Raw genomic sequence first — 24,487 nt, 5'->3', positions numbered from 1 at the left:
TGCGTACACATTAATAATGATACTAGAACAACAGGCATAAATTGGGAAGGGTGGTCACCCTTCACATTAGTCTTTTCTAAGTTCTGCTTCTAGATGTCCCTCACCAGCACCAACAATGCTCAGCTTGTTTGATTGTAACATGCTGAAAGGAAATTTGTTGTTTTAATTTTTATTGGAGGCAGGAAGAAATCAACAAACACTAGGCATCCTCTCAGCTCAGTCTTTTCTGACCCAGTCTAGCTAGGATTTACCACTCAGCCCAACTGAGCGTGCACGAGGGGCGGGCAGTCGTGTTCCTTCTCCTTCCATCACTGTATTACCCACGTGTGAACTATAGGGAAGCAGGTCCTCCAGCCTTGATTTGCAGACCAGGTGGCTCAAACATCATGTCAACCTAAATGGCTTTCCTGTGTCTCCAAAACAGGGCTCAGTATCTCTCCCATATGCTCCCTACAGGCAAGTATCATATCCATCTGTCTTGTTCTCTCTAATATACCCAGCAACTGGTGCAGTGTCTGGCACCTAGCAGGAGCTGGATAAATGCCTACTGAATGCTGTGGTAGTATTCCTCAAGTCAGTATTCCCCATTTGTCCAGAGGTTGGTCAAGGGTCCTGTTCTATCCCTGATATACACAGACACTGTGTCTTCCACTTGGGTTTCATTAGGTCCTGGGTAGGAAGAGTCAATCAATTAGGACTTCCAGTGATGGGGGGTCACCATCTTCCTTGACAGAAGCCCCATCTTCATTAGCAACCAAAGTTTGCATGGCCAGGATGACCTTTCATAGCTTTACCTTAACACAGGGAATGGGGCAGGAAGACTCACGTTCTTGTTTGAGGTAAGTGGGGCAACACAAAAACATCTCCTAGTTGATCGCCATCATTCTCAGGACTCTTTCACTTTGGGCTTGTAGCAGCCCTGTCTCTGTTTCCCCCTATCCCTTTGTAAGAGGAAGTTGGATTGCTCCCCAGGTCCTTTCCTCCGGACTGGCTTTCTTGGCTTTGCTTGGCTATTTGGGAGTTTCAACTGAGCTAATAGAATGTTTTTTCCATTTATTTCCCAAGGAGCGAGCTATTGCTCCTAATTAGTCCTTCTCCAGCCCCTCCCCACCTCCACCCCCCATAGCACAACCTATAACAATTAGGGACTCACTTGGAGGTTTATTGGTGGAAGTACCGAAGCACCTTGTTATAAACACCATCTTACCTTTCCCATGGTCTTCTGGGCCACAATAGGAAAAGAGCATTATAGAAGGTTGTAGCAAGTGGACTGAATGAAGCCTGGGAAGATGACCCTGTCTTGGTTAGGTGTTAGGGTCCCAGGAAGTTCTCTCCTAGGGAACCGGCTACAGGAGCCTGCAGGAAGTGCTCCACTGGATTCTCTTGCTCCCAGAGACTGTGGTTCAAAGTGGCTCTCATGGGTATATTCGAATTGACAGGGGATGCCACTGGAGAGGGTGTCTTGTCAGAGCAGTTGAAATTGTCTATTTCAGTGGTGGTATCGGTGTTTCTGGAGTAGCCCAGGATATTGGGGTCATTGAAAGCAATAGAAGAAAAAGAAACCATTGTTAAGAATCTAATTTTGAAACTTTTAAAATTACGTCTTTTCCAGCATGAGTGCCTTGAACCTAGATCTAAATATGGAAATGATGGGCAGTGACAACACGTATTTATGGCATGAGGTACCTACAAGCAACTTGAGCAGAGAAAGCCAAGCGGGAGGGAGGCTGGAGAGAAGGCATCTCTGCTGAAGTGGAACAGATACCCCTTCAAATCTTAAGCCTTGCTTTCATGTGTTGAGAATGTAACATGTTATGAGTCAAAGGCAAGACCTGAACCCACTGGGACCTGCCTGATGCCCACTATAGTCTGCCAGCTATCAGCATAAGTGCAAAGAAAACCTCAGACAGTTCTCCAAAACAATAACAACTGAAAAAATAATCACAACCACTTGTGTGTCTAGAAAAACACACACTGGGCTAAAATTTTTTAAAATTTTGATTTTAAGTGAAATACATGCTTATTTTAAATGAAAAAAAAACCTATAAAAAAGCACCCAAAAGAAAATAAAAATCACTCACACTTACTATTCAGAAATAAGTACAGTGAGGTTTTGTTTTTTCCAATGAAATTAATTTTAGGGTTATTTAGCCAGAGACTGGCAATATGGCCTAATATCTAAAAATGTCTTTGCCACAAAACACCTAGAAATGCTGGATAAAATACAATCTACACAATTTTAAATGCATTGTCAAACTCACAAAAAGTAAAGTAAAAATCCCAGGGACCAAAATTAAAGATCAGTGAAGTATGAGCTAAAGTGGGGCTGCCTGAGGGACTGGCCAGTCTTGGTGACCCAGGCCTTGGGTTTTTATGGCCACGTGACACAGGAGATAAAGTCTTGGGCCCGAGCTAGGTAGGGTATTAACTGAGGTATTTACATAAGTCCAGGACTTTCAAAGCCACCTTCTCGGCACCAGAAAGAAATCTGGGACACCAGAAAGAAATCCATCCAGTGCCACAAGCTCATCTATATCAACTTGGATTCTGGGTCAAAACAAAAGTCTCTGCTGGAAATTCTTATCTTTGGGACTGTCCCAATACTGGTTTGAGGTTTGAAATGATATATGGTACAAGAACTTCCAAGCTGAGAAACTAATATAAAAACTTTTGGGGCTTCCCTGGTGGCGCAGTGGTTGAGAGTCCGCCTGACGATGCAGGGGGCACGGGTTCGAGCGCTGGTCTGGGAAGATCCCACATGCCGCGGAGCAACTAAGCCCGTGTGCCACAACTACTGAGCCTGTGCTCTAGAGCCCACGAGCCACAACTACCGAGCCCGTGTGCCACAACTACTGAAGGCCGCATGCCTAGACCCCGTGCTCGGCAACAAGAGAAGCCACTGCAATGAGAAGCCCATGCACTGCAGCGAAGAGTAACCCCTGCTCTCCACAACTAGAGAAACCCGTGCACAGCAACGAAGACCCAATACAGGCAAAAATAAATAAATAAATAAAACTTACGTTAAAAAAAATTTTTTTTTTCTCCTGAGCCAGTAATATCTCTGATATGGAATCAAACTTACAGTGGCTCTTTGGGGTTAACCCTTGCCCCTCCAATTTAGGCCAACATGAGTCCCACAGAAAAAGGCCTGTTTGAGAAAAGCTCAGATAAAATATTATAGCTACAGACAGCTCCAGGGCCCACAGGGTGTCAGTATCTGTGTGAGAGGAAGCAGAGAGAAGCAACAGGGCATCTGATGTGCCTGTAGACAGGAGAGCTCCTATATCTCCCACAGCTTCTCAGTGGAAAGTGCAGCCAGCCAATTTGAGAAGAAGGAAACTGGAAGTAAGTGCAAGGGGTCCATGGTACAGTCTGAAGAGGCTGGTGAAGTATGTGCCTTAAGAACTCTCAAAACCACCAGAACACTCTCCCTTGCAGGACGCGTCCTCAAACAAGGAAAAACCACTGGAAATGGAATCCAAATTGAGTAGGACAGGAACAATAAAAGCAAAGAAAAGAGAAAGGCCAGGGAAAGATAGGAGAGAGGAACACAGCCCTGGAATCGTAAAAAATACAAGGCCATAAACACTTCACAAAAATGACACAAGAGGGAGCTCGGGAGCCCAAACCAGAAAGCTGCCTTGACCAGCCCCTCTCCCGCAAAGGTTCAGGAAAAACGTTTACATCAGAGATCATAATCCAAGGCAACACAAAATTATATAAGGAAGAAAGGTTGGGACTTCCCCAGCGGTCCAGTGGTTAAGACTCTGCCTGCCAATGCAGCAGGATGCGGGTTCGATCCCTGGTTGGGAACTAAGATCCTGCATGCTGCCCAAGGTGGCCAAAAATTAAAAAAAAAAAAAAGAAAAGAGGCTATGAAGCATCATAAATCCTTACAGACAATGAATGCCACTAAAAAGATGTGCCTGCAAAACAAATGAAAAGTGCAACCCAGCATTTCAAAATGAGCTAAAAGAAGTTAAGACAAGGACAGAACATATGAAAGAACAACTAAGTCAGAATTTTAAAGATTTATAGGAATTCCCTGGTGGGCCAGTGTTCAGGACTCTGTGCTCTCACTGTCGAGGGCCGGCTTCAATCCCTGGTTGGGGAACTAAGATCCCACAAGCTGCGTGGTGCAGCCTAAAAAATAAAAATACAAAATATAAATAAAAGATTTACAAATGTGGTGATAAAACTGAGAAAAGAATTAGACATTTCTTTTTTTTTTTTTTGGCGGTATGCGGGCCTCTCACTGTTGTGGCCTCTCCCGTTGCGGAGCACAGGCTCCGGACGCGCAGGCTCAGCGGCCATGGCTCACGGGCCCAGCCGTTCCGCGGCATGTGGGATCTTCCCGGACCGGGGCACGAACCCGCGTCCCCGGCATCGGTAGGCGAACTCTCAACCACTGCGCCACCAGGGAAGCCCAAGACATTTCTAAAGAAATAAAAATTACTTCCTAAATGAAGCCTAAAGCCAGAAAGAACCCAAAAACAAACGAAGCAGATAATGCCTTAAGAGAAACAGAAAGGAAGAAGCAGGAGAGTTTCAAGAATAAAAAAGAGAAAGTGGCAGGTAATTAGATACGCAAAGATGATCCAACATACAAATAGTAGGAGTACCCAAAGAGGAAAATTTTACATTAGAATTCAAGAATACTATCTTGAGGTTGAAAAAAAAAAAAAAAAAAAAAAGACTGGAAAGTACATATAAAGGCGCACCATGACCTGGGAGAACTGACCCAGCATGACCACAGCTGGGACCCTGCCCCAGAGCAAGGCTATGAAAGCACTGAGAGAGAGGAGGTGTGGAGAGTCCTTTGTACAGAGCTCCTCCTTCGTTCCCCTCCAGCTGAACCACAGAGGCTTCCTGGGAACACCCAGAGACCTTGAGCAGTGGCCCCTGGGGTCTGGGAGACCCAGTAGGTGGCGGGGCACAACTCCCACCCAGGAAACAATGGAGGGTGGCAGAACCGGGAGAGCAGGTTTCTTTGATGACAGAGTGAAGAGGAGTTGCTTCTGTGTCTAGGAGGCACAGTCCTCCCTCCAGTAGCTGGTCAAAGTCTGAGAGGACATTTCCTGAGGACAAGATGTCAACTGTACCGGAGAGAAAGAGCCCGCCTCGAGCCACTGTAGACACTACCTGCAAGGACTCCCTTAAAGGTGAGGGGACTCTGACAGCTAGGGCCTGAGTGCATGGACGCCTGCAGAGCCAGGGCCTGAGCGGGGGGCCTTGCATTGGGGTGAGGACTTCAAGGAACCCAAGAAAGCTCCTAAGAGAAAAAGCCAGCTTTAAAATCAGGAAACAGAAGGAGAGGAGCGAAGGTCCAGTCCCCACATGAAGGGCCATCTTAATATGAGGCCAAGCTGACTGAAGGGGGTGATGTGATCACTTTAGAGTTTTGATAATTTTCAGGCACTGGATTTTTTTTTTTTTTTTTTTTGCACTGGATGTTTTAATTTCACAACTGATGCTGCTTTTGCAGTTTAAAGGGACCAAAGAACTCTTTTATATTCTAAGAGGGAGCCCATATATGCTATGGGACCTGCTCAGAGACCAGCTTCTATCCAGGGGCAAGAAGACAACTTCTCCCGCTGAAAAAATTATAAAGGAAAGGAAAAAATTTTGCATTTTGATGATACCCTACAAGTTGTGCTTCTTCAATGTATCGACTGAACAATCTTGCTTTGGTTTTCTATCTCTTGGTACAGAAAGAATCTAACGCAATGACTTAGTAGATTAGTAAAACTTCGGAGCCAGCAGTGGTCTCCCATGTGGGTTAACGTCTATTCTGTCCATTTTACAGAATAGACAAGTGAGGCAAGGAGGCCTTGGGATTGTCTTACCCAAGGGACCCTTGCGAGTTGGGACTGGAGATAGTCAATATATAACTCCATGAGCCTGCTTTATTAATTTATTCATCCCTCACTCCTTTTACTGAACACATTCCATATGAAAACACTAGGGTTTACCTAGGGACTATTAAGATCAATCAGCCACTGACCCTGTTCCCAAGGACAGGCTTATAATAAAATTAAGGGGACACGTCACATGCAAAGGTCTAAAGTGAAGAGAAGGAACTGAGATGGGTGGGCAGAGGGTGTCACTGAGCACCGCCCTGCCCCCGCCCCCCGCCCCCCACCCCTCCCCGCACCATGGCTCTGTGCTGCGGGAAGGGATGCCGGCGTTGCCTGCACAGAGGACCCACCTGTATGCTGTGAGCTGGGACCTTCCTGAGAGATTCGAGAAACAGTCACTGGTCTGCTCGGCTGCCAAGAGCTTTCATGGAGCTTTCACTGGACTGGCAGGATGACAGGAGGCCGCTTCCAGACTGCATGGAGAAATGTGCAGTCAGATGGCCAGGTCTGCTCCCTGATAGCCCTTGGCTTCCTCGGGCCATAACCTTGAAGGAACTCACTTGTGTCTGCCAGCCTAGTCCTGGAAACCTGCTCCTTCAACATCAAGCCCTCGAATCATGAGACCAAAAATGGGGCCCTAGCAGGATCGCCTCCTCTCCCTGATGGGCTGCTGTGGCTATCTGCCCAGAGCACAGGCTCTGAACCTTGTGAACCAGAGCAGCAGAGCTGACTTTCAAAGTCAATGATAGAGTGCCTAAAGTATGCCACTTACATGAGATGAGGAAAGTGTTTCCATCCTGAAATCTGAAGGTTTAAGGTTATCCAATCTATCAAACTTTTCCTTCCTGACCTTCTACCCTAAGCAGGTACTGGGAAAGCCTTCTATGGGTCAAAAGAAAAGAAAAGAAATCCTTAAATAAACTAAAAGGGAAAAGCAAATCCTTAGGGGAAATATTTGCAAAAACTTGAGATTAAAGGCTTAAAAATCCTGATATATAAAAAGCTCTGGTTTACAAATCAATTTAGAAAAATGCAAAGTTGCCAAGAGAAAAATGGCCAAAGAACACAAGAGCCGATGCAAAAAAAAAAGGTCAGTGTTCAGATTCACTGAAAAATCAGAGAATTCACTTTTTTTCAGCCTATCATACTAGAAAATTAAAATTTATACTTCTCAATTGTGATAAGGATACAGTGACACAGTCACTCCTATTATTGGAGAGAGTATAATTTGGTAGGAACTTTCTGGAAATAATCTGGCAGTATGTATCAAGAGCCTTAAAAATGTCTGTACCCTTTGAATTCTGCTTCTAAAAATCAATTCTGAGAAAACAATCAGAAATGTGGACGATACATAAATGCTTGTTGTAGCATCAGTTACAATAATGAAAAGTCAGAAACAACTCTGAATGTTAAACAACTCTGAATGAAATAACTCTGAATGAATGATATTAGGGGAATGGTGAAGTAAATTTTAACCCATTCATACAACTGAATAGCATGAAATTACCAAAATGATGTATATAAAGGGCTTCTAAAAGAAATGGGAAAATGCTTATGATATAATCTAAATTGGAAAAAAAGCAACATTCAGAAATGTATATATATTTAATGTCCTCAAATATATAAATTAAAAATTAAGATGAAAGAATAGAAGGAAATATGCCAAAATGTTCCAAGTGATTGCTTGGGGCTGAAAAGAAGTAGGGGTGATTTTTCTGTAATTTTCTGATTTTCTTCAGTGAGCATTATTCCTTTATAACACTGAAAAAAAAAAAAAAAACCCCAGCAAAAAACAGCAAATAATTTTTAAGTGAATGAAGTACTTTATAGCTCTTTTTTTGGAAAACAAAATTAATTTACTTTTTATGTCTGTAGACCTCAATTTGGTGTGTGCGTATCATTGACCCTTGAAAAAGAAGTCTGCTCATCCCCACACAACACTAGACTGTAATACCCATCAATTCTCGGGAGGTGATATGTTTCCGATTCCCAGCTGACCCTACAGATCTCTTGGCGGGATCTTGGTGAAACTTACTGTTTCGGTGGAGCTGCAGGGCAACTTGGGCACCAGGCAGTGAGAGAATTGGATTCTCGGGTCTTTTGTGGTGATAGACAGACCTCTCCGCAGAATTTTCACCAAGCGGATCCAGAATTGAAACACAGCCTCTGGGTGTTTTTCGTGGAGCCTCAGGTAGAAGATCTTTTCAGTCACTGTCCTAACCCTCAGGATGCGTTGGAGCCGGTCGCAGATTCGTAGCTCCACGTACTTCAGTGGGAGAATCCTGGACACAATCAGGAAATTCCCATGGCAGAGGCATCAGTGATTTTAATCAACCAAGCTGGTGCCTTCCTAGAGCTTGGGTCAACCTCACTAGGTGCTGACCTCCGCTTGGGGGACACCCAAGGGAGAAAGCTCATGGTCTGAGAGTGGGAATGATCACTAAGACCGACCCTTCTCTGATTTCCAGGGCCTTAGTTATTAAAGAATCTGCCCACACCAATAACAATGGCTGAGAGTCGATGTATAATATCTCGTTTAGTCCTCACAACAACCCTTTGATGAAGGAAAGATAAGTAGTAGTAATTCCGTTTTACAGAATTTGAAACTGTGGCTCAGAGAAGCTAAGTGATTTACCCAAGTTTAGATCTTCTTAAGTAGGAAATGGAACTAAGGTTTTCTGGCTCTATTTTCAGATCTCCTCCTCCCTAGATCCTGATTAACTGTGCTGAAAGATTAAGAAAATGGACAGAGGTCTCCTATACATCCAGTATTTTTTTTTCAATCTCAACACCTCATAATCCTATTTGACTATCATATCACTCACCTTTCTTTTTGAAAACCTCTAAGTCAATATTGACAAAAAAAAAATAAGCAAAAGGAAGCTAAGATTCTCAAAAACTAGGCCGAGACAGGGATTGGTGCTCTACCACAGCACCAAACACAGTGCTTGGTACACATAGATACTAAGTAAATACTTGTCAAATGAATGAATGAAGTCTATATAGTTCATCAGCTAAAGAACACTGTTCTTTCTTCTCAGCTAAAGTCCAGCAAAAACTAACACAACATTGTAAAGCAATTTTACTCCAATTAAAAAAAGAAAATTATGTTGCTAAAAAAAACAAACAAACACAAAGGCCACAAAATAAAAAAATAAATAAGTAAAGTCCAGCTGCAAAACAACGCAGTCATTCATCCTGCCCCTTCCGGCCCCTCCCTCAAGCCCTTCTTTACCTGCTGAGGGTGATGACTGGGGCACTATCAGGTGTGCTACAGGTGGAAAACTGACCCTGGGGCCAGGTGACATTGGCCATCAGGAGGACGTTGGGGAGTGGCAAGGAGGGCACCGAGGAGGTCACCCCGAGGATCACAGTGGTAGACCCGTCACAGACATCCATCCAGTTCCCGGCTTTAGTGACCTAGAAATCAGCCCCAGGCACATGGGTCAGAGAGAAGCAGAAGACAGGGGTGGAAGGTTACAGATGCTAGAAAACGGCTCTTCAACTTGGCGACAGGCTTAGAGCACCTGTGCTTCTTGCAGGTGTGTGGCACACTGGACTGGGTCATGACCTGAATCTATCCTTCCTGTGGGTCTCCCCAGAGAGACTTAAGTTCATGGGCGACAGGAACGCTGTGCTGCCCTTCTTAGAGTCCTTTGCATTACTAATTTTAAAAGGATGCACTAGTAAGAAGCCAGCACAGGTTCCTTCCTTCCTTCCTTCCTTCCTTTCTCTCTCTCTTTCTTCATTCATTCATTTATTGGCTGTGTTGTGTCCCCGTTGCTGCATGCGGGCTTTGTCTAGTTGCGGCGAGGCGAGTGGGGCCTACTCTTCGTTGTGGTGTGCGGGCTTCTCACTGCGGTGGCTTCTCTTGTTGCGGAGCACGGGCTCTAGGCGCGCGGGCTTCAGGAGTTGTGGCGTATGGGCTCCAGAGCACAGGCTCGGCAGTTGTGGAGCATGGACCCAGTTGCTCCGCGGCATGGAGGATCTTTCCGGAGCAGGGATCGGACCCGTGTTCCCTGCATTGGCAGGCAGACTCCTATCCACTGCGCCACCAGGGAAGCTCCAGCACAGGTTTCTAATGGTCTGGAAGGGACATTGTGAGAAGAAAGTTCCAGAAGGGGAGGAGAGTGAGGAAAGAGCTGTTGAACGGAGAAGACCCAGGCAGCCCACCTTGAGGGAGGTTTGGGGAGCTTCTCCCAAGACGAGGGAGTGCCGGGCTTGTTGCTGGGTCTTGAGTGTGATAAGGACCTGTTCTCTTGCAGCACTCGGGGCTGTGGCAGGACAGGGAGATGGATGCCTGGCACTGGGGCACAGTGTCTCAGCTAAGACACCCCTACCTCACTCTCCAGGGCGGGCAGAGAAGCACCAGGTCTGTGGCATCTAAGGAACCACAGGGACCAGGGTAAGGAACACCTGAGGAGCGACCCCTGCGTTCCCAAGACCAGAGGGCCTTCTCCCGATATCCTAGGCTTTGTAAGACCATCGGGGCCATTCACAGCCCGTGGTGGAACTGGGGACCAGGCGAAAGCCCCAGGAATGACTGAAATGTTAGTTCCCACAAGCCTGAGTAGATGGTGCCCCAAGAAAAGTGAATTTTGATTTTTGAAAAAAAAAAAAAGGAACATTTCTTGGAGCCCATGTTGTGGAATGAAATTCATATGCGCTACAAAACACAGAGGGCCACACACACTGAGAGTAATAAGTAAATGTTTGCGGGTGAGGTTTCTTGGCGGTGACGTCAGTGACGGTGATGCTGAGGGGAGGGAAGGGAGGGAACAGCATATGTTCAAGGCCGCTTTTAGCTCTGCCGAGGGCCAGCTTCACAGGCAGTCTTTCCCCCTCCCTGGCACAGTCTGAGTCTCTTGCTGCCTGAGTCACCTAGCGTCCATCCAGAGAATCTAAACAGTTTTAATACTAGGCCAAAGAGAACATATTAGGAGAATAAACCTGCCGCCATAATCTCACACCCAAGGACATGACTAGAATTTGATATCTTGAGTCTGGATTTCCCACGATACTGCTAACTCTCCTCTGAGTGTGTGTTAGGCATGAGCACGCCCCCCCCCCCACGCCCCCCATGCTGCCAGCTGATCGCCCAGCTCTGCAGCTCCCTGGGGCGGTGCAGGGACCAGAGGGCACCTGGAGCCATGAACCTTTGGGGGACCTCGTCAGAGAGTAGCTCGCTGCTCTGTGAATTCAACTCCACCGCATGGATTCCTGACTGCAGACCCTCCCGTGCATTCCAGCCTCCTGCCTTCACCCAGGAACTTGAAGTCCCTCTCGCCTGGAAGGTCCTCTCCCTGCTCTTCTACCGAAGTCTCAGCAAGACCTGAAAGCACAGCTTACGACCCCGCCTTCTGGGAAGCCTTCCACAACTGCCCAGGTTGAAGGAGTGCTCTGCGCATGCTCTGGGGTTCGGCTAGTCCAAACCCTCTGACGCCGAGCTTTCTTAACAGCTACCATTTTATACTATGTCCTTTAAACCTACCAATTCACAAGCTTCTTGTCCAGGGACACTATCTGATCTCTCTTTGCATCTCTTGCCTCTCACACAGCTTGCTGACTGGTTATGCCATACCTGCAACGGAGCACAGGTGGTCCCCAGCCAGACCACTGGAGGGAAGCGGGTAAGCACCTTGGTGAGATGTCACACGGATTGAAATGACCGCCCTGCACTCCTGGTGTCTCCATGCTTCCCAGGCCACAAACACTCACTTCCATAGGTCATATTACTACTCTTCTGGGGGATGGTGGAATCTGGGCAAGGCTAATTTATCCAGGGACCTTGGTCTCATGCAAGCGTATTTGTATAATAATATCCCAGAAAGAAGGTTGGGTTTCAGAGCACGGATTCCTACAGCTGCTTTCATCCCCTCTAATCAGCCAGCGTGGACTAGCGGCCCCGGGAGGGTGCCTATGAACCTGCCTGGAGAGTGGGTTCTGCTGTCTCCTTCTGCAGGTGTAACTCTATTTCCCGAAAGCATTTGACCTGCAGGGAGTCCCGTGATGCTGTGGGCACAAACTGAGGTGAACTTGGGACCCAGACCCTCTCGTTTCTCTGGCTTTCCTGGCTTCTTCCTCCTCCCCAGGGCTTTCAAAGGCCTTGATATCTTTGGACCAATCCCCGGGAACAGGTTTGGAAAGGCAAGGAGAGCTGGCCCTGAGCTGCACAAGGGTACCTGGATAAAGTTGCTTTCAAACACCACCGAGTCAGAGAACAAGTTGAATTCTGGAGAATGAATCAGTTGACAGAGAAGGCCGTCTTCCACCCCAAGTTCCACTCCAGGGCCTGGTTCCATGACCTCAGGTGGGAGGCTCCTAATTTTACTCATTGGTTCTTGGGAAGGATGGGCTGGGGAACATCCCTGGGGCTCCACTCAGACCCAGCCCAGCTCCACGGTGTTGGTGTGACCACCACTCCCCCACCTCCACATCTCCACCTCCCCTCCTGACTTACTGGCTGTCCCCCAGGCTGGCAAGGGCCTGTCGGCTCACAATGGCAGGAATGACATCAGGGAATGTGACGGGTAACAACAGGAAAGGGGAAAAAAAAGAAGAGGCAAGGAAGGACTGGGGAGTGAGCAGGGTGTTTTTCTCCCCTTTCCTACTCACTACAAACTAGCAATAATGTAGCCTGCTCCATTTTGTTTTTGTTTTTTTTTGCGGTACACGGGCCTCTCACTGTTGTGGCCTCTCCCGTTGCGAAGCACAGGCTCCGGACGCGCAGGCTCAGCGGCCATGGTTCACGGGCCTAGCTGCTCCACGGCATGTGGGGTCTTCCCAGACCAGGGCACGAACCCATATCCCCTGCATCGGCAGGCAGACTCTCAACCACTGCGCCACCAGGGAAGTCCAGCCTGCTCCAATTTTCAGTCAATCTCCCCACACACAAGGAAAACAATTCTCCCAAGATTATGGCCAGACTGCGAGCTGCACAGCAGCAAGGGAGGCTATCGGGAAACCCACAGCCTTCAATCCTCCCCACTCAGGGCGAAGCCTCTCACAAAAATTTTCTCTGTAAATGTGACCTGTTCGCCTGATGTCAGGCCCTCACTGGGCCAGGAGAGCTCAGGATGGGGCCCGCAGTTCAGCCCAATCTTCCCTCCCCCATCTCATGGGATAATTTTCTTTTTTGTTTTTTTTCTTTTTTTTTTAACACCAGGCTATTAACAAACCAAAGAGGTTTATTTATTTGGAAACTGTGAGCAAATGAGGAAGTGTGATACAGTGTATGCTGGAGCATCACAAAAAAGACCATGAGAACCAACTGTTAAATCTTCAGGAATTTTAACGAGCCAGTTGTTAAACACAGCCATTGTTAAAAATTTAATAATATAGGGCTTCCCTGGTGGCGCAGTGGTTGAGAGTCCGCCTGCCGATGCAGGGGTCACGGGTTCGTGACCCGGTCCGGGAAGATCCCACATGCAGCGGAGCGGCTGGGCCCGTGAGCCATGGCTGCTGAGCCTGCGTTCCGCAACGGGAGAGGCCACAACAGTGAAAGGCCTGTGTACCGCAAAAAAAAAAAAAAATTTGGCAATTTAGATATGCTATACAAATGGCATCACATAGAAATTACTAAACCTGACTTAGAAAAAACTTTGACTTTTATTTATTTATTATATTTTTTAAATTTATTTTTATTTATTATTTTTTGGCTGTGTTGGGTCTTTGTTGCTGCACGCAGGCTTTCTCTAGTTGCGGCTAGCAGGGGCTACTCTTCATTGCAGTGCACAGGCTTCTCATTGTGGTGGCTTCTCTTGTTGCGGAGCATGGGCTCCAGAGTGCGTGGGCTTCAGTAGATGTGGTGCGTGGGCTCAGTAGCTGTGATTCATGGGCTCTGGAGCGCAGGCTCAGTAGTTGTGGAGCACGGGCTTAGTTGCTCCGTGGCATGTGGGATCTTCCCGGACCAGGGCTCGAACCCGTGTCTCCTGCATTGGCAGGGTGGATTCTTAACCACTGCGCCACCAGGGAAGCCCCTTTGACTGACTTTTAAAAAACTGATTTAGGAAAAATCAAATATATGCATCCATCAAAGATACTGAATTTGTTATCGCACCACAAATAAAACTCTAGGCCCACAGAGCTTCACTGGAGGAGCCTATCAAACATTTAAGGAATAATGTCAATGTAATACAAACTCAGGAAACAGAGTAGGAAATAGTTCTCAACTTGTTTTATGAATCCAGCATTACCAAAACCAGATAAAGACAATGCAAGAAAAGAAAGCAACAGACCTCAGACCAGCATTACTTGTGAACATAGACACAAAATTCCTTATCAACACCACAGAAGGAGAGATATATCATGTTCATGAACCGGAAGATTCAATATTAAGATGACAATTCACCCCAAATTGATCTGTAGATTCAATAAAATCCCAATCGAAATTCCAGAAGGCCGGGACTTCCCTGGTGGCGCAGTGCTTAAGAATCCGCCTGCCAATGCAGGGGTCAGGGGTTCGATCCCTCATCCGGGAAGATCCCACATGCCGCAGAGCAACTAAGCCCGTGTGCCACGACTACTGAGCCTGCGTTCTAGAGCCCACAAGCCACAACTACTGAGCCCGCGTGCCACAACTACTGAAGCCCACGCGCCTAGAGCCTGTGCTCCGCAACAAGAGAAGTCACTGCAGTGAGAAGCACGTGCACCACAACGAAGAGTAGCCCCCGCTCACTGCAACTAGAGAAAGCCCACGTGCAGCAACGAAGACCCAACGCAGCCAAAAATAAAAGGAATAAATAAATTTATTTTAAAAAAGTCCAGAAGGCTTTTTAAAATAGACATTATAAAAGGAAAAGATTGATTATAGGCATTTTTAAAAATAAAATTTTGAACAAGTAACACATTCACAATACAAACATCAAAAAGTATCAAAAGGGAGACAAAAAGTCTCCTTCCCACCCCTGTCATTGGCTCAGTTCCCATCTTTCTCCCAAAATGAAGCCATTGCTGTCATCTCTCGTTTATCCTTTTAGACAATGTTTCTACATATTTATGCCAATATAGTGCATTTAACTTTTCCTACCCCTTCTTACATAAATATTCTAATTCTAATAAGTCTTATGAATATAATGTTCTCCAATTTGGAATTCCTCAGATTACATAAAACCACCTGCTTTTATCAATTATTTAATTCTGCATTTCATATTAAGCAAAAGGGGAAAAGGAGTCCAAATTGACCTCATACTTTTACAGTATAGATATGCCTGATGTGTACGGACAAGGTCTAGGAGAAAAGGGTAATAAAAAAATAAAGAAACAGTAATAAAGACAGCACTCAAGTGATGAATTATGAGTTAAGTTGGCATGTTTGCACTGTAAAGCAAATCAAGTTTGTTGGCATTACTGATATTCTATGAGCAAAGCAGCATGTAAAATAAACATTGTAAGTTATAGCCATTTTATAATTTTAATTTTGTTACAGGAAGTTTGCTTAGAAACAAAATCTCACACGTGCCCACATAAGAATTACCTCAGGGGTGAAAAAGCTCACTGTTGACCTATTTTGCTGTACTGAATTTTGAGGAATCCTTGAAAAAGAAAAAAAAATCGTGCTGTAGACAAAAGAGCTGCATACTGGAAATATGGACCACCAATTAATTCAGTGATATTGTCTAAGTCATTTAGTTTCCTTCCGTTTCCTCTGTAGTAAAATGAAAAGACGCCATCCAATACACTAGCCACTAGCCACATGTGATTACTGAGCACTTGAAATGTGGCTAATTGAAATGCAGAAGTGTTGTAAGTATAAAATACTCACCAGTACAAATACACACTTAGTACAAAAATAAAAGAATGTAAGACATCTCATTAATAACTTTTTATGTTGATTACATATTGAAATATTTTTAATATATTGGGTTAACTAAAATTTGTTTAAAATACCTTTTCCTATTTTTCTTTTCAATGTGACGACCACTAGACAATTTTAAATAATATATGTGGCTTGCGTTATATCTTTACTGGACAGTGCTAAACTAGATCATATCTTCCAGTCCTTAATCTTCTGATACCTACCTTAAGCTTTAGCAGTGCAGCCCTTCAAACCCAGAAAGCATCACACAGCATACACTTGAAGTATTTCCTTCCTTTCCTTCCATTCCACGAGATAGCACTAGAGTTAAGGTTTCAAGCTAATAATTAATATATATTTTAAAATATTTAAATACATGCAGTTTTCTAAATATGTTGTGCTTAGTTTCATCTCCATGCCCTTCCTCACACTGTTTGCTCTACTGGGAATCTTTTTCCTAACTTGATAGCCGATTCATTTTTAAAAATTCAGATCCTCTGGGAATTCCCTGGCAGTCCAGTGGCTGGGACTCGGCGCTTTCACTGCCGTGGGCCAGATTCAGTCCCTGGTCAGGGAATTAAAATCCTGCAAGCCACATGGTTTGGCCAAAATAAAAAGATTAAAAATTAAATAAAATAAAATTCAGATCCTCTAAGAAGCTTTTCCTTAACATCCATCTCCTGCCGTAAATAACTTTACATAGCCACTGTCCTATACACATTATTCTATAATAAAACCATGAAATATTATTTGTTTATATGCATCCCCCCTTTCATCTTGTGTATGTTATCTGAGGTAGGTAGTGATGAGATCTTAGTCAATGCCTGGCACCCAGTAGGGGCTGTAAGCAATGTATCAGTCAGGATAGGCAAAGTTAGCAAAAAACCCTACGTCACAGTAGCTTAAGACAACAAAGGTTTTTTTCTCATGTACACTACATGGTCATCAGGAACCAGTTGAGAGCTCTACTCCGTGGCATCCTCACTCCAGGACCTACACTAATGAACAGTTCCATTTGGAGCATTGCTGGTCACTGTGGCAGAAGGAAAAAGAGGGCTTTGGAGGTTTTAGAACCTGTGCTTAAACGCTCCAACCTAGAAATGACACAAGTCACTTCTACTCACAGCTCATTGGCTGGAACTAATTACACAGCCCCATCCAACCACAAGGATGTCAGGAAGTACGATTCTATCATGTGCTTGGAAGACAAGGGTAGAAATATTGGGGGAACATTAATGAGGACTACTAATGACCCTGCTAGTCAGTATTATCTCCCAGCTCACTATTCCTCGGCAGGTGGAATATATTCACTATATGTTCCCCCCCACCAAAGGAAACAACCCAAGAGTTCCCTATAGTCACAACGTCAAGTTCAAATTAAAGAATCTGAGTGATGCACAGTAGTTCCTATACCAGTTTCAGATGTGGCGTGAGCTAGAGAACTATAAACTAAAAAGGCAAGCCATGTGCTACACATCTAATGTACATTGGTGGAACAGGGACAGGATAAATGCAGTAAGGAGAGAGGGGACAAGTGGGAGACACAGCAGCCTAGCGATTGTGATGTTCCACTCTGCAGATGTGATGAAAGCCCCTTACCCTGAGGGAAGGGAATATTTCTTGACTAGCCCCCAGGTAGGGCATCCTTAGGCAATTGTTCTGTTTGAAGCTGCGAAGATTTCAGGGTTGTTGTTGCAGCATAACCTAATTTGTCCTGACTGATGCGGAGATTGGAATCTAGAGGGGGGTGTTGCATACTACAAAAAAAACAAAAACAAAAACCCTAATATGTATGACAATAACATGTGGAGGGCAGCAGAGAAATCTTATTGGAGGCTGGAAGGATGGCAACCCATGTCATATAGTAGCAAAGTATTTGGTAAAACTGTTGCCTGCAGTAACTTAGAAGTCATACTTTAATAATCTACCTAATAAACTAGGAGAAAGCATCAGATAACAGAATTTTAGCAGCAGGAATTGTATACAATCGGTTGCATTGACAAAGCACTGCAGGATGAGTTCAGAAGAGAACTGGCCAGCTTACAAGTAGCCATAGGGATCCAGAGAGACTACGGAAATCATACTGGTTCACAGAAGCAACTGCTTCTCAACCCTAAGTGGGAATAGATAAAATGGAGAAATGTTTGGAGTGACAAAAGTCCCTCCTATGACAATTCAAACTCTAGCGACAATTCAAACTCAGCTTTGTAGGGAGGGTGACCAACCGTCCGGGTTTGCCCAGAACTGTCCGAGTTTTAACACTGAAAGTACTGCAACCCTGCCAGGCACAGGGACAGTTGCTTACCCTACTCATAAGAAAGATCAAAACAACGGTATGGCCATCATATCTTTTTTAAAACCTCTGAGCAGTTTAAATTGTTTTAGAGCCAAGACCTCATTAAGGCTGTGGCACCCAGTAAACCATTTCAATTAAGCTAAACTGCTTGGGGAAGAGACTTCAGGTGCAGCTCTCCAACTGAAAAGATCAAAATGCCCCAAAGTAATTGGGGAGGCACGAGAATGAGAAAAGACATCAAATTTAAGAAATATGTCTAGAAAAGGGCAGCTACTGTCACATGACACTGCCTGAAATCAGAGATAAAAAGCCAACTATATTTTTGAGAGTACTCTGTTACAACATAAGGCACGTAAGCCCAGCCAACCACAAAAGACCAGGGAGTACAATCTTATCATGTGCCCAGAATGTGGGAAGCTGGAAATATTTGTAAACAGCTCTAATGACTACCATAGTGCAATAAATGATGCCCAAACCACTGGTTTCTAGGGTAGTGGCACTTAAGCTTAAGAACACTCAGGAAGTAAAACTGACTTAGCAGAGGACACCATGCACCATTCTTACCCTTTGGCAAAAGTAAATCAAACTCACCGTAAACAAAATGATGTGTACACCAACACGAGTGTGTAAATTACCACAGGCAGAGGAGGGAATGTGCTTCAACATGGGGTGGGGATGGAGGAGGGGTGAATTGAAGGAAAAAAAAAAAAGACCTCTATTTTTATGGAAAGGCCAAGTTGCTAGGTCTGGGAGAGCAGCAACAATCATCTGTGAGGTCCACACATTTTACCAGCTGACCTAGAGAACAATCGGAACTGAGTAGTCAGTCTGGTGGATAAGAACGTAGACAAAAAAGCCATGGCCTGCTGGACTGGTAGTCTTCTTTTCTCCAGAGACTGAAGGTGAGGGGCTGGAAGAAATGATCATTTTTCTTTTTCTTTAGATATGGACAGAGTCAAGAGAGAACTATAATGGCCTTGGCCTAGGCTCAGAAAACTGGTTAATACAGGGCAGACCCAAGCACGCCGGCCTCCAAGTTCAGAGGTTTATTTACCTTGTATTTTTTTGGTTTGATTTGGTTTTTTGGTTTTTTTTGGCCACACCATGAGGCATGTGGGACCTTAGTTCCCCGACCAGGGATCGAACCCACGATCCCTGCACTGGGAGCACAGAGCCTTAACCACTGGACAACCAGGGAAATCCCTACTTTATATTTTAAACAAAGCGTTTTATGTACTTTCCTGTTCCAAAGTTTTAAGATGTGAAACCTCAGATCTGCGAATTAAGACCCTTCCCTACCACTAATTTCAAGGGCAGAAGTCAACAAGACAAATTGTAGAAATATACATTCAACTTTATTTCATTAGAAAAATTTATTTATGCCACACGGTGGCCAAAATGCCCACGTCCTGAGCAGGCGCTGTCATCCCACTGCCCTCTTCAGACCAATACACACATACGTACACGCTATGTTGGAGGAATGACTTAAAAATGTAAAACAATGAGAACGGGACATAGAATACTCCACCTTCCCCCTTCCTATAGCCAACCCACACACCTCTTCAACTGTTATCTGCACAGAGAGGAGCTCTCATGGAAGAGAAACTGAACACCAAATAAACTGACCATAAGACACCCAAGCCCAAAGGAACTCTTAGCAGATGCTTAGAAACTAGGGTTGAAAATAACACGATCTCCCAACAGCTGAAGTTGCAGCACAAGTCCCCATCGAAGAGAAGACAGAGCCATGCTGCCAAGGACAGCAAAGCATATGGCGGACTGGGGAGAAGAGTGAGATGACTCCATTCCACAGCCACAGGCGACCCACTCACATCTGTGTATTAAATAGGCTTTATCCAGAGCAACGAGTATGCAGGTGGAGAGGCCCTTCAAGGGCCTGGTAAGAGTTAGTTCCCTGATAGCACTGATGCTGAGCTTGCCTACCCAGGAACTGGTACAGCTGGACGTATTTAGGCCAGTGTTCCAAGGTTACAGCTGGTGGAGGGAGGTCTTATCACACCCCTCTGGATGGATGGTCTGGAAGGCTGTTGGGGACTCTGTGTTGGCTAGTTGACCTCTGGTGGTCCAGGAGCTCCCAGGAGATGGGCTCTCCAGTAAGACCCCCAGGGACTCCATCAGTCTAACGAAGATGGAGAGCAGGGTCAGCACCACACCTAGGAGATAGAGGTTCAACATATGCTTCATGGCTCAAAGGATCCCACTCCTCTGTAGAGCAGTAGAGCTGCCTTCTGCTTCTGGAAGGCCTCTGGATCCTGAGGAAAGAGAGCGAGGTTAATCTCCAGCCTTTTGGGATATGCGTGCCTCTGACCTTGACCCTGGAGCGAAGCAGGAAGCTCAGCCAGCCAGGGGGACAAGGACCACAGCAGAATCTCCAAGTATATTTACACTGTAAACTCCATGGCTGGGTAACTAGTCTAGCCTCTTGGACTAATTCAAGAGCATTCCTTAAGACTTTTACTTCCCTTAAAGTAAAAAACTTTTACTTTTCCTGTCGGGTATGCACAATCCCTGTTCCACAGTCCACGGACCAGAAACCTTCCTGAAGCAAGGTTTTGGTGAGGGTGGGCGGAGGTGGGAATATAAGAAGATGCCCTTGAGAAAGCAAAAGCAACCTGCCTTGAAGTCTCCCTCACACCTCAGTCAGGTTCGAGTTAACCATAAACTTTTTTTTTTTTTTTTTTGCGGTAGCGGGCCTCTCACTGTTGTGGCTTCTCCCGTTGCGGAGCACAGGCTCCGGACGCGCAGGCTCAGCGGCCATGGCTCACAGGCCCAGCCGCTCGGCATTATGTGGGATCCTCCCGGACCGGGGCACGAACCCGTGTCCCCTGCATCAGCAGGCAGACTCTCAACCACTGCGCCACCAGGGAAGCCCAACCATAAACTTTTTGAAAGTCAGAATAATTCTAAGGGAGTCAGATCTATCAAGTTCACCTACTTAACAAGTACACCTTGAATACTCACAACGTGTGAGGCACCTTGGAAGGTACTAAGGCCACCGGAGGAGGCCCTGCAGACACGAACCCGGCCCTCACGCGCCTTACAGTCCAGGGGCGACAGGCAAGAAAACAGGCAGTTACTACAACAACCCGCCAAGGGCTGTGACAGTGAGGAGATGCTAAGGGTGCTCTGGGAGGGCACGGCATGGGGGCCTAACCCAACGCTAGCAAGAAAGCAGGGCTGGGCGGCTGAGTGGGGCCCTGGGTGGCGGCGAAGCGATGGGGGACGCTCCCGGCAGCGTAGTCCCAGGCGGGGATTGCCAGCAGGCGCGCGGCGCAAGCAGCCTAGGGGATGGGGGCGGGCAGCCAGGAAGCCCACAGGGCCGCTCACCTCCAGGAGGAAGGGCCGTGAGTGGCCCGCTCGCTGTAATATCTGGTAGTGCGGAGTCGGAAGGAAAGTCGGCCAACCAGCAGCGCAAGATGACAACCCAAAAGCCTCTCCGAAGACAAAAGCTCAGCCCGCAGCAAAGCGCGGAACAGGATGCACACCACGCACTTATAGCCGCGGTGCGGCCCAAAGCCCGCGCACGCGCACTGGAGCCCTGACTCACGCAAGACCGTCGCCCCGCCCCACGGCGAGGGCGGTCTGGGGTCCGGGGCGGTTCCTTGCGCTTGTGGTCTGGGCTGTTTCGAGAAACGTACGTCCTGCGGCTCTGAGTCATTGAGGTGGGCAATGGGACAAGGCGTGTGAGTTAACCTCGACTGCCTTTTCGTGCTGCAGGAAACTTTTGAAGGAATCAGAAAGCTCATTTTTCCCTCATACCAAGTCGGTGGAAAATACACCTGAGACGCCCCAATCCAAGGGCCCGCATATTGCATGGGATGAAGTCCGGGCGGCGGGGGGATGGGTTCTTCAGAGATTTCAACAAAGTACAGATTGTCAGAGGGCCTCAGACCCCCACCCTACCCTCTGCTCCCAGTTTTCTCCATTCCAGGGACTGAAAAGCTGACTTTGTTTCATTTCCTAGAGGTACCAGGATTCCAGACGCCACCCCCTCAGCCTCCAAGTCCTGAGGTTTAATTTGCCATTGATATCTCTGGAATGGTGAGAACTTTTTACAACATAAATTCCGTTTTCTATGAGTTTGTCACATTAAGAAAATGTGAAACACTCACCTGGTCCTGGTGTCTGCGCTTAATTGCGTGTGGCTGAGTGAGTCCCTTTGCACGCAGAGTCTCAGTTTCCTCGTCTAAAATGTGGCCACTAAATGAAGTTTGAGGATGCTTTGCGATTGAACCAAAGAGCTAGGAGGTCACAGTCCAACTTTATGCCCATTTGGGTGCTGGGAAGTCATATTAAGCACCACCCTCCCAGCCCAAGAAATGTCGATGTTCTGTCGTGAGAGCACCCAATGGCGGATCTCGGGAAATAGAGTGCTGGGGACACGCTGGGAGTGGGGAGGCCCCTGGGGAGGAACGTCCACGCGGAAGGCTGTCGGTGGTTTCATTGCCTTCCTCCTGGGGAGGAGGAGGGGAGAGGGCCAAAGCTCGGGGGCTGGTGACTCTAGCAGGTCCACTGAGTGCTAGGACTGTCGGTACCGCGTGCCTGGACTGGACGAGTGACAATCCAGGAGCTCCCTCGTCTCTGCGGGCTCCGCGTGCTCTGCGGAAAAGGGACTAAACGAGTCAGGAAGAGCCAAATCCCAGCTGCGACCTTTAACCTACTTTCCTGGCTCAGTCCGCTGTCAGAGGAGGAGGGGCTGGAAAGCCTGCCAGGAAGGGAGAACGTTGCAGATGGAGACGTGCAGGCAGGCAGGCACTTTGAAATTAACTTTTCTACTCAGCCCAAAGGAATTTTTGGCACTTCATTGTACTAGAGTTTCGTCTCCTTTTTTCGCTGGACTCAGTGGCTCTCCTCTTGTACTGTTATTTAGGAGAGGCTCCAGCTCTGAAATCACATTACCCGGTGTCCCCCACCCTTGCTAGTTAGAGGCCTTGGGCGAAACCTTTAACCTTTAGGTAGTTTAGTTTCTTCAGTTGTTATATGGGATAATAACAGTCCTCACCTGGAAATTAAATGAATTAATCGACATAAAGCACTGAGAATGGTGCGTGGCACATAGAAAACATTGTGTATGTGTTAAAATTATCTGTATCCTCTACTGCAAAACTCCCAGTGAGGGACTTTGCTCACAGTAGACTATGTTCAGTGAGTGAAAACAGGAATTCCACAGTAACCCTTTGGGCTCTACTTATTGGGAGCTCTAAAATTTTATTTTCACATAACTCAAAGGAAGAGATGGGCACCTCTCCAACAATTCCCTACCCCATATTCACTGCCATGGTCTAAACATCACGCCAGATGGAAACAACCAGAATTTGGATGAATATAGCCCAGTGCTTTCCCATCTATCAACTACAAATGCTACTGACCATCATCTCTGGGTAGGTACCTATATCAAGATTCTTGTCCTGTCTCCACCACCTTGGCCAAGTTAATTAATCCCTTTGAGCCTTAGTCTCCTAATCTGTAAAATGGGGGAAATAATATATAAAACAGAGTTGTTGTGAGGATTTGAAATAATGCATGTAAAGTATGTGTCACATAGTAGATGATTAATAAATATTAGCTCTTTCTTTACTAAAATGTATAAAGGCGGGTTCTTATCCTAAAATACGCTTGTCACCTGGTTGGGTAAACAAGACCTAAGAAAGATAACTAGCAACCCAAGTCATGGTAGGGTAGTGGTTAGAAATTAGTCAGACTTGAGTTTGAACCCTGCTCTGCAACTTGCTAAGTATTGTCCTTGGGCTCTTCTTGCCTCGGTTTCTTCATTTATAAAATGGGAGTAGTAATAGTTCTTACCTACTAAGATTGTTATGAAGATTAGCTTAAATAATGGATGTAAAGTACTTAGTGTAGATTAGGGCAAGATAAGTGGTAGTTATTAATCTCATTAGCTTCTAAGGTGGACTGTTATAGATGTACTGCAGTGCTTGGGAGCCCAAAAATGGAGGAAGAGAGAGAACTGGCTGGTTGAGAAAAATGAAGTAAGAACATAGTTAGGGTGGCAGTGCTTTGCTTGGGGATCTGGAATTTTACTATTCCTCATGACTGAATGGAATAGTGGAAACAAAATAAGCATTCTCCTAGAAACAGACATGCTAAGCATTTTGCTAAATACAGCACATAAATTATTTAAGTTAATTTTCATAACAACCCTATGAGGTAGGTATTATTACCTCCTTTCTTTATGTGTTAACCATGCTTTTTCCACCAAAAGAAAAAGAGACTTCCCTCTAGCTAGTCTCTTATTCATCCTTCATATCTCAATTCAAACATGTTTCCTCTGGGAACACTTTGCTGACCCTCAGACCCTTGCTACAGGCTCAAGTAGCAAGATACACATTTCACTCACTGTTTGTTACCTTACTCTTAGTTGTGTTAATGTCTGCTACCCTTCAAGAACCTGAGTCACTGCAAGGAGTATCTGGTCTGATTTTGTTTTCATTCCATCCTAGCACCTAGCACCATGTTGGAGACTTTCAATAAATATCTGTTGATAAAAGGAATAAATGA

The 24,487-nt window shown here is 45.9% G+C and overlaps 2 protein-coding genes across 2 annotated transcripts; both read right to left on the bottom strand.

Annotated features, from left to right (window-relative positions):
- Positions 1–645: 645 nt before the first annotated feature.
- GARIN1A (golgi associated RAB2 interactor 1A) lies at positions 646–21,417 on the bottom strand. The gene is given in 6 exon segments (XM_079931472.1): positions 646–1,510; positions 6,209–6,282; positions 6,284–6,331; positions 7,894–8,140; positions 9,094–9,278; positions 21,299–21,417. Coding segments are annotated over 5 exon segments (732 nt in total). The 5' UTR covers positions 9,258–9,278; positions 21,299–21,417; the 3' UTR covers positions 646–1,311.
- HILPDA (hypoxia inducible lipid droplet associated) lies at positions 19,337–21,436 on the bottom strand. The gene is given in 3 exon segments (XM_079931473.1): positions 19,337–20,005; positions 20,008–20,223; positions 21,299–21,436. Coding segments are annotated over 2 exon segments (189 nt in total). The 5' UTR covers positions 20,156–20,223; positions 21,299–21,436; the 3' UTR covers positions 19,337–19,964.
- Between the last annotated feature and the right edge of the window lie 3,051 nt (positions 21,437–24,487).

Source organism: Stenella coeruleoalba (genome assembly GCF_951394435.1).
Source record: "Stenella coeruleoalba genome assembly, chromosome: 9".
Taxonomy (NCBI): Eukaryota; Metazoa; Chordata; class Mammalia; order Artiodactyla; family Delphinidae; genus Stenella; species Stenella coeruleoalba.
The sequence above is the reverse complement of the archived record's forward strand: the minus strand, read 5'-3'. Positions and strand labels throughout refer to the sequence as shown.